General features: G+C 48.6%; 1 protein-coding gene across 1 annotated transcript in view; it reads left to right on the forward strand.

Annotated features, from left to right (window-relative positions):
• Nucleotides 1-13,191, forward strand: part of LOC142741020 (transmembrane protease serine 11D-like) — a 159,965-nt gene that overhangs the window by 115,975 nt on the left and 30,799 nt on the right. The window contains exons 5-7 of the mRNA XM_075850427.1: nt 46-281; nt 4,406-4,473; nt 4,596-4,756. Coding sequence (XP_075706542.1) covers nt 46-281; nt 4,406-4,473; nt 4,596-4,756 — 465 coding nt within the window. The remainder of the gene's footprint in view (nt 1-45; nt 282-4,405; nt 4,474-4,595; nt 4,757-13,191) is intronic.

Consider the following 13,191-nt stretch of genomic DNA (forward strand, 5'->3'; position numbering starts at 1 on the left):
TATTATTACTATTATCATCATTATTATTATTCTTTAATCTCGTAGAGCTCCCAGTCATTTTGAATGGCTTCAGAATCACCATGAACTTCACGCAAGTTGCGGTGGATACACCTATCTCTGACTCACAAGATTCAGTTAATGTAACTGACCAACCTGCTTCCAGTGAGACATGCAAAATGTTTGTGGGTTCCGTTAAATTATTAAATAGAACGTACCTACCACAGTATAATGATACATCATCAGCTGATTTCCAGAGGACTGCTCAACTTCTAAAAGCAGTGGTAGGTTGACCAGTTATTGCAAATATTAAGACCCCTTACACCAGGGGACCCTCTTACACCTTGGTGAGGCAGAGATCTACAGATCTGCAAATGTTTTCCCAAAAATTCGGCAGAAACGCAACATATTTTCATAGAAAAACTAATTTCAGTAGATGTGTCAAGAATGTGTCAGTCTTTATAGTAACATAAATTGCTGAGAACAATAGTAATAACATTTACTGTTGCTTTCCAACACAACTTGTGGAATGAAGTGCCCCCATTGTTGAACTAATGCGTCAGTGATCTACTCAGGACCTGCCAAAGATCTACCAGTAGACCTCGATTTACTGTTTGTATTTCTAGGGGCTAAACAGTCAGCACATGGAACCTATGCTGTATACAAATTTATCTAAAAATCTTCCAAAATAAGCAAACATATCCACCAAAGAGAGCGCTGCTCTTGGGGCACCACCCTCTTTGATGTCCTAATTGGGCACATGGATAGGGGTTGTCCTCAGGGTACAACAACAAAGCTATAAATAAAGAAAATTGATGGTCTTATTTATCTAAAATACATAAAAGTAGCATAAGGGGTCGAAGGAAAGAGAAAGAATGTAGCTCCCATTCAACATTATAACAAGCCTTATGTAAAAATCCTGGAACCTGTCATTTTAGCAGAAGCCCTGACAAGAAGTTACATTGATGGTGTCATGCCCTGGTCACTGTAGTTGTGTAATTGAAACTGCCACTGAGAAGAAATAAGGCAGCCAAAGTGTGATTGCGGGTCCCTCCTATATTAGCCCTTTTCCAGGGATCCTGTTATTGAGAGTCATTGTAATATCAGCAGACTGTGATCAGCCATGTGTGATAAGGCCCCCAGAGGAGATAGCCATACTGTATGTGGTAGTGGACACTAGATAACAGAAGGGAGGGGGTCCTAATTGAGTAAGTTCTTCTATCAGCTCAGCATTTTCTAGCAGCATCTTCTATCAGATCAGCAGTAACTGCACATTCATCAAACTTTTGATGTGTCATAGAGACATATCAAAAGCTTGGATCGGTGGGGTCCGGGTGCTGAGACCGTCACCGTCACTGAATGTGATTGGCTCTCCCTGACAAGCTGAAGTCAGCTCACATAGACGTTCTATTAGCCTGACGATGCGCGCTGATCACACTTGAAAGTGCAAAGCGCTCAGCTGACCGCTTCTGCACCTTTGTTTCAGTAATGGTAGGGATCTCAGTACCCGGACCCCCACCGATCCAAACTTTTGATATCAAATGTAGTTCCCATTTACACACTTATCGTCAGGGGCGTAGCTAAAGGCTCATGGGCCCAGGTGCAAGAATTCAGCTTGGGCCCCCCTACCCCTCCCCAACACCACCATCATCAGACTCCTGCGTGCGACTATGCCCAGACGCCTTTCCCAACAGCCCCCATAGTATAATGCCCCAACACAATATAATGCTCCCATAGCTGCCCCCACACAGTATAATGCCCATACAGTATAATGCCCCCCCCCATAACAGCCCCATACCGTATAATGCTCCCCATATCAGCCCCCACAGTATAATGGCCCACATAGCTGCCCCCATACAGTATAGTGCTCCCCCATATCAGCCGCCATACAGTATAATGCCCCCCATATCAGCTCCCCATACAGTATAATGCCCCTCCATATCCACTCCCCATACAGTATAATGCCCCCATATCAGCTCCCGTACAGCATAATGCCCCCATATCAGCTCCCATACAGTATAATGCCCCCATATCAGCTCCCCATACAGTATAATGCCCGCCATATAAGCTCCCCATACAGTATAATGCCCCCCATATCAGCTCCCCATGCAGTATAATTCCCCCATATCAGCTCCCCATACAGTATAATGCCCCTCATATGAGCTCCCCATGCAGTATAATGCCCCCCCATCTTATCAGCCCCCATGCAATATAAGCCCCCCATGCAGTATAATGCCCCCCCACCATATCAGCCCCCATACAGTATAATGCCCCAATATGTGCATAATAGAAAAAGAGCATAATAACTTACCTATCCCCGTTCCTTATCTATCCACGCCGGGTGGAGGATCCTTAGCCTCCTCCGGTGTGTGCTATGAGTGACTTGATGCAAACAGGCGCGATGATGTCATTACATCCCGCCTGCCTGCATCGAGCCGCTCAGGGCACAGTGAATGCTGGATCAAGGAGACTTCAGCTCCTTGCTCCAGCATTGAATGGAACCGGGACCTCGGTGAGTGACTCGCGACCCCCCGGAGGTCTTCACACGACCCCGCAGGGGGACGCAACCCACAGTGTGTAATGTATTGTGTTGTATGGTGCAGTTTGCGGTAGAGAGAGGAGGGGGGCGCTGTAATTTAACAGGCCCCCCCTCTCCACCGCAAACCGCACAATACAACACAATACATTACAAGGCAACACAATAGATTACAACAACACAATACATTGCATTACAATAGCAGCTCACATGTAGTCCTCCGCACCAGCTCTTCCACTGCACTGGCTGGAAAACGTGTCACATGACAACATGGCCACATGGTACACGAAGTGTACCATGTGACAGTAACCAGGAAGTGCCGGCTTCACGGCACAGAAAATTTATTTAATAAGCATGCTATATGGCAACGGGGGCCCGTGGGCCCCCCAGGCTTGGGGGCTCGGTCGCAACTTTGACCACTGCGACCCCTATAGCTACGCCACTGCTTAGCGTAATTGCTGCAGATTTTCCGTCTGGATTTGCGGGCAGAAACCCTACAGTGTATTTCAGTAGGAGCAAAGTGGATGAGATTTAAATCTGATCCACACGCTGTGGAAAATTTCCATGGAGAAGTTGTCATGTGGTGTGAAATTTATATTTATGCTGTGGAGTGGTTGTGCATTTGTTGCATATTTTCCCTACTGACTTCAATGGGAAGTAAAATTCTGCCATAAAAGCAAATGTTGTGTTTTTTGCTGCAGAATAGCTGCATTTCTTCAGCAGAAATCGCAACTAGAAGAAAAAACAACCTTTTACTTTCAAAGAAAAAAAGACTATACTCACCTCCCCTGAAGCGACGCGTCCCTACTCCCCAGGCTGTGATGACGTTTTGTACCATGTGACCACTGTAGCATCTCATAGGATGAGACGTCATCCCAGGAGTCTGGCTCAACACAATCCAGTCAGGGGAGCAGAAACGCGTCACTACAGCAGCACCAGGGGTAGTGAGTACAGTCTTTTTTTTTTTATCCCCTCTTCTCCGCAGCTGCAAATTTGGTTGACCATCTGCATTAAATCAAACACGATTTAGTGCAGACTTTAGGCCGGAATTCCCTGCGGAATCTGGCTCAAATTTACTGCAGAGTTTCCCACAGCAAATCTGATCCGTGTGAACATAACCGAATATGACATACTTTGGGGCTACACGGCTACAGTTGGATTTACCGCAACCATAACACAATCTCAATGTTTACCATAGGGTAACAGTGAGGCCGCTTCTCGGTAATCCTGTAATTTTACCGCAATTCGCTAGCAATGAAAAGTGTCATTGCATACCCTCAGCCTAAGGAAGTCTTTAATGAAATCTCTTCTGCAGACTTTTTCTGTAAGACTACGAATAAATAACTTCTATGAGCTTAGTGCCTAGACTACTGGCTTTTATTTTAGTAATTTGCATTGTTTTCTATTGGCTAATAACGTCAAATGGATTCTTGGAGAGGTCTATCTGGCTCCGACAGTCTACAGTATGTGTCCTGACAGTACATGGTTGCAAAGGATACATAAATGTATGACAAATTTAAACTGTATTTACTTTGGCTCCATATATACCAGGTCTGGAAAAGTGCTGAATACAAAAATAAAAATGCATTCTGAATACAGGATTGCAATGTTTCCTATCATAAGCGTTCAAGGCAGAACAAAAAGACCTGACTATATGATATGAGCAGGTGCATTATATCCATTACACAGTGCTGTATTTCAGCTTAATTCTAGCGTTAATAATCCTAACCAGCTTTTACCAACATAATACAGAGAAGGGACAAAATATGAATCATATCTGGCATGTCTGGACCCTATCACCTTACAAAAAGTGTATCCATATCCTTTGTGTTCTTTTTTTTTTTTTAATCCATTTTATGAAATTTCTTTCAGATCAATACCAAGCTAAATAATAGTCTATTAAAAGTGGGCTACAGAAACGCATCCATCTTCTCGCTCAGGTAAAGCTGCCGGTATGCATGAGTAAAGAACTATTTCCATCTTATTTGCATGTATGAATAGTCAGTGGTTTATACCTGTGGGTACGTGGCTGACCGGTGGCATATTCTGTTTGTTGTTTCAGCCCTAATCCAACCACTGCACATTTCCAGGTGCTGTTTTGTAATGACAATGCTACAATGCGTGAGATTAAAACTGACAACGTTTTGAAGATCCTGAAAAATTACAGTATGAGCGAGGATAATGTCAATGTAACCATGGATGTGGACAGCCTGACAGTGGGAGGTAATAACTTAATTTAATGACAGACAAATAGAGATATAGGATCAAGTCAGATCAGTGCGAGAAGCCATTAACAAGAACAGCCGTAAGCTTCTTCCAACTCCATTTCCCAAAGGATAATGATGAATGCAAGTGCTCTCTAACACATTAGCTATACAGTCACCAACTGTAATATATAGCACCTCTTTCATATATATTTGCTGCTTTCACCTATTCTAAAGTTTCATTTTATTCCTGGAAACCATCAACAAGCAGGCTAGCTGCTACTGATATATCATGGCTTGGCTAGTAATCAGTCCCACGATAACAGCAGTAGAGACACATTATAAGAATAAGGATATGGGGCATTATACCGTATGGGGGCATCTGTGTGGGCATTATACTGTATGGGGGCATCTGTGGGCTATTATACTGTATGGGTGCATCTATGGGGGCATTATACTGTATGGGGGCAGCTATGGGGGCATTATACTGTATAGTGGCAGCTATTTGGCATTATACTGTGTGGGAGGCACTATGGGAGCATGATATTGTGTGGGCTGAAGTGGGTGTGTATGGGCGGGGATTGGGCGGGATTAGAGGCGTGACTTAAAAGGGAAAAAAATTGCCACTCTTTGCGATACTTGAAAGTTGTGAGGTATGGCTACAGCCTGTGATTGGCTGCAGCAGTCACATCGTATGAAACGTCATCCCAGGAGGCCAGCAGCATGGAAGAAGCCTTGGGAACAAGGCGCTGTCACTATAGCAATGCCAGGGAAGTAAGTATGAACTTTATTAAATTTAAACAAGAAAAAGTTTTTTTCAGATTTGCAATCTTTGCAGCAGATTCGCAGCTATTCCATTGCAAATATCGCAACATTTACTATTTGTTGCAAAAGTGCAATGAATCCGCAGCATTAAAAATGATTAAAAATCTGCACTGCAGTTCATTTTATGCACGTTTTCTCAGTGAATGTTTTCCACAGTGTGGATGGGATTTGTTCACATCTCACCCATTTTGCTGCCTCTTTAATATGGTGCAGATCTTCCGCAATTAAATCCGCTGCATAAAATCTGCAGCTAATCCACCCCATGTGCACTTCCCTTAAGTGTTATTCCTAGCACACAAAGTGTTAGCATGTTGCAATGCTAGGATATGCCATCACTTTGAAATCGGTGAAGGTCCTCACTTATCCTGAGATTAAAGGGGTACGTTCCCTTCACTGTTTTTCCCTGCAAAGCCGTGCTCCCGGCCACCTCCTGTGCAAGGAACTGCAACCTAGCTCAATTCAAGTGAATGGGGCTGGCCGCACTTCCCTGCACAGGCAGTGGCGGGGAGTGCCGCTGTGCAAGGAAAAGCTGAGTAGGGGACGCAGAGCTAAACCAGTGCTGTGGCCCCTACATTATCAGGGTTGCTAGGGTCCTGGCAATCAGACCCCCACCGATCCCAAAGTGAGGGCATATCCTAGCGATATGCCATCAGTGTGTGGTGGGAATAACCCTTTAGGTTTAAGGGTATGTGCACACACACTAATTACGTCCGTAATTGACGGACGTATTTCGGCCGCAAGTCCCGGACCGAACACAGTGCAGGGAGCCGGGCTCCTAGCATCATAGTTATGTACGATGCTAGGAGTCCCTGCCTCGCTGCAGGACAACTGTCCCGTACTGTAATCATGTTTTCAGTACGGGACAGTAGTTCCACGGAGAGGCAGGGACTCTTAGCATCGTACATAAGTATGATGCTAGGAGCCCGGCTCCCTGCACTGTGTTCGGTCCACTACTTGCGGCCGAAATACGTCCGTCAATTACGGACGTAATTAGTGTGTGTGCACATACCCTAACAGTGACCTCCCTTTTGATAGTATTGCCAGCTGCTGTATTTTCCTGCATTGGTCGCTAATAACAGAGATTGGTGCAGGAGGAGCACACAGCGCTCTTAGGGTACGAACACTCACAGCGTAAACTCTGCAGATTTTTCGCAACGGATTAATTGCGGAAAAAACGCAGCGTATAGCAGTAGCAGCAGTGTGGGTGAGATTTCAACCAATCTCCGCTCCACACAGCGGAAAAAAGCAGCCGAAAAAAACCGCACATAATTTGACCTGCGGTGCGGTTTCCTCAACCTCAGCATGTCAATTAATGCTGCGGAATCGCAGCTCTTCTGTTGTGGGTTTTCCCAATTGAATTCAATAGGGTGCTTACACCCGCAACAAAGTGGTGTGTGTTGCGACATTTGCGGCAGGAATCACAACGATTCTGCTGCAAAAATCGCAGGTAATAAAAAAAAAAAAATTATACTTACCCAGAGTTTCCTGCTTCTTCTCCAGTCCGGCCTCCGGGGATGACGTTTCATTCCATGTGACTTCTGCAACCAATCACAGGCTGCAGCGGTCACATGGCCTACAACGTCATCCCTGGAGGTCAGAATGCGCGCAGAGAAGAGGGAGGGGGTAAGTACGACCGTTTGTTTTTTTTCCGACGCTGCTTATGCAGCGGAAATTCTGACGGAAAAACGCATCACAATGCGTTATGATTTTTCAGACGGCACTCGGAGATTGACGCAGCGTATCTGCCCAGAACACACAGTTTGTTTGTACCATTATGGTAGGTTCACACGTAGCATAAATACTGCGGATTTTCAATTTTTTCTGTATATCCAGGTCATCCACCATGTCGTTTCTATCTCCTTTTGTTTTGTGAAGGTTTTGTGCGTATGTTATCCATTTATATATGTTTTGTAGACACTGAAGCGCCTAGGGAGAGTGTCAGGGACTGCAAGGGGTTAAGAAAGGATGGAACGGTTTAAAATAGTGCCCAGGATCAGGATTGGTCAACAAGGGGTAAGAGGGGCGTGGTTAAGAAGATATAAGGCAGAGGTTTGGAGCAGGAAGCCCTCTTACCTTCAAGCTGCAGTGGAAGAAACACCTTTGCTGCTGCTGTGGAGATTCAGAGCGTGGTCGTTAAGAAGATGGCAGAAGAACTGTTGCGGAAGGTGGCACAGCGGGTAGCGGCAGAGGGGCCTGCCTGGCTGGAATCCCTGTTGGAGGAAGGAGAGAGGCGAGGAGCTGAGCGGGGCATGGAACAGTCGGGAGCGGCTACCCGAGGTAGGCCGCAGCGCGTTACACGCCCTCCGGTTAGACTAAGCCCTAGCCCTGTTGCTATGAGGGGTGCTGTGACTGCTGCACAGTCATGCGGTGGTCCCAGCAGGTCCCCTAGGCCTATGTCGACGGGTGCTTCGTCGGTCGACATAGTGCCCCCCTCCCCCCCGTCCACTCGTCGCGCTGGCGTCCTTCCCCATGGCGGTAAGAGGGCGGCTGTTAAACCGGCACGGGCACGGTACAACCCGCCTCGAGCTGCTGATGCGGGCGCGGAGGCAGCGGCCGACTATCGTGACAGTGGGGTGAATATGGCGGACTCAGGCGACTGGTCCGACATGGTCGCTTACCATGCGGCATGTTCACAGGAGCTGGGACTTGCTTCTGGGGCCTGTGTGCAGCCGGGGTCGGCGCCATCTTTCCCCGTGCTGTTCTCTACGCAGCCAGAATTGGCGGCGGGGGGAACAGGGGCGGGACGTCCTGGCAGGCGCAGTGCAGCCAGGACACAAGATGGCGGCGCACGAAAAAAGAAGGTGGCGGCGGGTGCGGGGAAGCGGACGGTGAGCAAGCAGCCCAGCCAGGGGGCGGGGGCTTCTGCGGTGCCTGTCGCTTCTCCACCCCGGTCCCCCCCGGGCCCCTGTCAGCACGGATCAGGGGCAGGGGGGGAGTGTGCTAGGAAAGATAGGAGTGAGGGTGTTTTGGATGCTATTTGCCCTTCTCCTGCCTTGTCATCTTTCTCTCCTGCAGGTCCAAGAAGGGAGCGTTCCAGGCGAGGGAGGAAACGCCGGGCTGGTGGACATCGCCGGCACGGCCATCATGGACGTCGCAGGTCAGGTGACGGGAAGAGGCGTGGTCGACGGTATTCCTCGTCTTCCAGCGATGGTTTCTCCTCCTCGTCTGCGACGACGTCCGCATCATCCGGATCATGGAGGAGGTCGTCGAGGAGATCCTCACGGCCGCAGAGACGCAGTCGACGCCGGGAGGTGCAGCGCTTGTCGGTGGATCAGGAGCAGCTGTCCCAGGTTGTACCTCCCGCCGGGCCGGTGGAGGAGGTGCAGGCCGTGGTTCCAGTGCCGCGGCAAGTGGCTGAAGGACCCTCTGGAGTCGGTGGGACCTCTGGGAGCGGTGAGTCGGCCTGCGGTGACGCATGGCTTAATAAACCTAATGCAGCGGGTGCGGATTTGATTTCTGTTTTAAAAGCCGTGGTGGCTGGGTTGAAAGTGAATGAGGGAACGTCGTGTCCCTCTGTGCCACCAGAGGGAGCTATGCCCCCGTCTGAGAAAGAGAATGCTTTAGCTAGTTTGACGTTTAGAGATTCATTGTTTTGTGGAGTCGCTCCTCTCGGGACTCATTTGTCAGCTGAGGTCAAGGACAAGATTTGGAGGAATGAATTTGTGGATATTTGGTCCTTGGTCTCGGTGGAGCAGGTGACTGTCGACAAGGAGCGGGGCTTTGAGAGAGGTTCGGATAGGAAAGCAAAAGTAGCGAAAACATTTGGCAACTGGGTACAGTGTTACGCTACACTGGCTCATGTTATTTGCCAACGCTATCCTGGGAAAGGGGCCGAGTTGTTTGTCTATTTTGACACAATTTTCAGCGCCCACAGGCTGCACGGTGGTGCGGCCTGGTGGCGATATGATGAAGAATTTCGGCGACGTTTGGCTTTGTCGCCTGATATTAGTTGGGCGACGAAGGCAACGGACGTGTGGTTGCAGCTTATTTTAGCGCAAGGGAGTAGGCAACAACGCCCCTTTCCCAGTGCGGCCGCAGCACCGGGCCCCGCCCCTGGAGTTGCGGCCGCTAGGCCCACAGGTGCCTGTTGGCTCTACAATGAGGGCCACTGTCGTTTCTTTGCCACGTGCAAATTTCGACATGAATGCTCCATCTGTGGGGGCGCTCATTCGGCGCTCCGGTGTTTCCGGAGAGGTAAGCAGCCGGTCAAGGCACCTCCTTCCGGCGCAGCGGAGAACGCCGGTGAACGTGCTCGAGATGGGCCCATGGTTAGAGCGGTACCACAGGAGGCGGGAAGCAGAGGTGCTCACTAACGGGTTTTCGTTTGGTTTTGAGATTCCTTTTGAATATTCTGCGACATTGTCATTGGCTGACAATTTGAAGTCGATCAATGAGAATGTGGGCATTGCGCGGCTAAAATTAGCAAAAGAAGTGGAATTAGGAAGAATGGCAGGTCCATTCAGCGAGCCGCCGTATACGAATCTGCGAGTTTCCCCCCTTGGTTTAGTTCCAAAGAAGGAACGAGGAAAGTTTAGGCTGATTCATCACCTTTCTTTTCCTCGCGGTGGTTCTGTTAATGACGGTATTTCTAGGGCGGAGGCGGCGGTTTCGTATACGTCTTTTGATGTTGCAGTAAGGTTGGTACAGGCGGCTGGACAAGGGGCGTTGTTAGCCAAATCTGATATTGAAGCGGCCTTTCGTCTGCTGCCGGTTCATCCGGAGTGTTTTCACCTGCTGGGTTGTTGTTTAGACAAAGGGTTTTACGTGGATATGTGCCTTCCTATGGGTTGTTCAATATCATGCAGTTACTTTGAGATGTTTGCGTCATTTTTAGAGTGGGTAGTTCGTTTGGAGTCTGGTTGTGACTCGGTCATTCATTATCTGGATGATTTTCTTTTTGTGGGCCCGGGGGGCTCTGGGTTGTGCAGCACGTTGCTGAGAGTGTTTCGACAGGTGATGTCGCGTTTCGGGGTACCTATTTCCGAGGATAAGACGGAAGGTCCTGTAACGGTTTTGTCATTTTTGGGTATCGAAATAGATAGCGAGCGGATGATTTTTCGGTTGCCAGATGATAAATTGGCAAGGCTAGTGACGCAGGTTGACCAGGTCATGGGGTCGAAAAAAGTGACGTTAAAACAGTTACAGTCGTTAATGGGATTGCTGGTGTTTGCTTGTCGTATAATTCCAATGGGTCGTGTTTTTTCTAGGCGTTTGTCTTTAGCCACTAGAGGTATCTCGAAGCCAAATCATTTTATCAGGGTAACCTCTTGTATGAGGAAGGATTTGTTTGTATGGCATTCTTTTTTGAGTTCGTTTAACGGGAGGTCGGTGTGTCAGGACGCTGAGTTGTCTAATGTAGATTTGGAATTATTTACGGATGCAGCCGGAAGTGATGGTTTTGGAGCAATTTTGGGCCGAAGTTGGTGTAGATCCCCTTGGCCCTTGCATTGGAGTGATTTGGGAGTCTTACGTAATTTAACGCTATTGGAATTGTTTCCTATTATAGTTGCAATAGAGTTATGGGGTAGCGTGATGGTGAATAAGAGGATTGTATTTTGGACAGACAACATGGCGGTGGTGCATGCGGTGAACGGGTTGTCGTCTAGTTCGTTGCCGGTATTAGCTTTATTAAGACGGTTGGTTTTGAAGTGTTTGCGTTTGAATGTGTGGTTTCGTGCAAAACATGTTCCGGGTGTCAGTAATGTGATGGCTGATGCTTTGTCTCGTTCACAGATGTCCCGGTTTCGGGAATTGCACCCGGCAGCTTTGGCAGAAGGGGTGTCCCCCCCCCTTCACTTATGGGCCCTGGTCGAGGACAACTTATGAGACTGTTGAGGGGTTCGGTGGTACCGGCGACTTGGAAGAGTCATTGCAGAGCGTGGGATCGGTGGTTGGAGATTGCGGGGAATGACTTCCCATCACAGGAGGGGTGTCACCTGGACGTCACGTTAGCAAGTTTGGTACAAATACGTCAGGAAGGGGGTAGTGCGGCCACGGCGAGCAAGTTTTTAGCAGGAGTGGCCTTTATGTTAAAATTGTGGGGATGCAGAGATGTTACAAAAGAATTTGTAGTTCGGCAGTCTTTAAAAGGGTGGAAAAAAGAGGCGTGTTCCAGGGACACGAGGCGGCCAGTATCTTTTTCACTTTTGGGTCGGCTGCTAGCCGTTTTATGTTTTGTGTGTCGGGATGAATATGAAGTGTCCTTGTTCGGCGCGGCGTTTTCGTTGGCTTTCTTTGCCGCTTTGCGGGTTAGTGAGCTGGTTCCGCACAGAGTAAGTGCGAGCGGTGGTCTTCTCGGATCGGATGTAGTAACGTTGGGAGATTCTCTCAGGGTCTGTGTGCGGAGGTCAAAGACTGATGTGGTAGGAAAGGGGGCTTGGCTGTCGATTGGGAGGATTGGGGGGCAGTATTGCCCGGTAAAATGGGTCCAGGAATTCGTGTTGGTCCGAGTGCCCGGGACGCAATTCTTGATCCATCAGGATGGATCCGCGATGTCTCGTTTTCAATTTGAGGCGATTTTTAAGGCCGGCTTGAAGTATCTAGGTTTGCCGCCGGGCGAGTTTGGTACACATTCATTTAGGATAGGTGCGGCAACTGAGGCGGATGCCTTGGGTTTGGATTCAGCGGCTATCATGAGTCTGGGTAGATGGCGCTCTAATAGCTATAAGTCATATGTGCGACCTGATCTGGTTTTAAAGATGGTGTAAGCTGGAAGTTTTCATAAGAAAGGTCGCCCCCTCCCCTTCCCCCCCCTCCCCTTCCCCCCCCCCCCTGTTTTCCTTCCTGTTATATGGAGTGTTATGTTAACCCTGCCTGTAATTTTCATTTGACCGGAATGTAGCTTAATTTCTTTGTTAGGGTTGCGGCGCCCCCAAGTGTGGATCTTGGGGCATTCGTATGTGCATTGGGCAGCGGTTCGAGCGGGTCGAAGGCCATTAGGTCCGAATTTGGGCCTCGCACAGGCAGACGTCCATTGGAGAGGTGTCCGGGGATTACGGTGGGTGCAGTTACTGCCAGAAGTAGTGGCAGTTACAAGGCACACGTACGGACCTGTTGTCCTAATCATCCATGCGGGTGGAAATGATATCGGCCAAGTGAAAATGGCTGAGTTATTGTCAATTATACGAACTGATTTGGCGCGTTTTCGGGATCTGTTCGCCCGTTGCGTGATAGTTTGGTCCGAAATAGTGGCGCGCACGGTGTGGCGAGGAGCGAGGAATATGGCAGCTTTGGAAAGAGTGTGCAGGTTAATTAATGTGCGGGTGTCGCGGTTCATTCGCTCTATAGGGGGGATCGGGTTGCGACACCAATCCCTGGAGGGGGATAATGCAGATCTGCTGGCACCGGATGGAGTGCATCTGAATGATATCGGGCTCGATATCTTTTTATTGGATCTCTTGGATGGTGCCGAGAGAGGGCTGGCGTTGCTTGGTGGGGGTGGTCGGGGGACTGAGTAGGTTTCTCAGTTCCCCCTTCTTGGCGGAAAGTACGGCAGATGAAGACGGAGGTAGCACCCTACATGCCTGATGGAGACAGGGAGCATCGGCATTTCAGGAGGAGAGGAAATAAATAAATATATATATGTCTTCATGCCGATGGTTGTAAATAATAATAAAGCTGTGGCCACTT

Source organism: Rhinoderma darwinii, chromosome 2, assembly GCF_050947455.1.
Source record: "Rhinoderma darwinii isolate aRhiDar2 chromosome 2, aRhiDar2.hap1, whole genome shotgun sequence".
Classification (NCBI taxonomy): domain Eukaryota; kingdom Metazoa; phylum Chordata; class Amphibia; order Anura; family Rhinodermatidae; genus Rhinoderma; species Rhinoderma darwinii.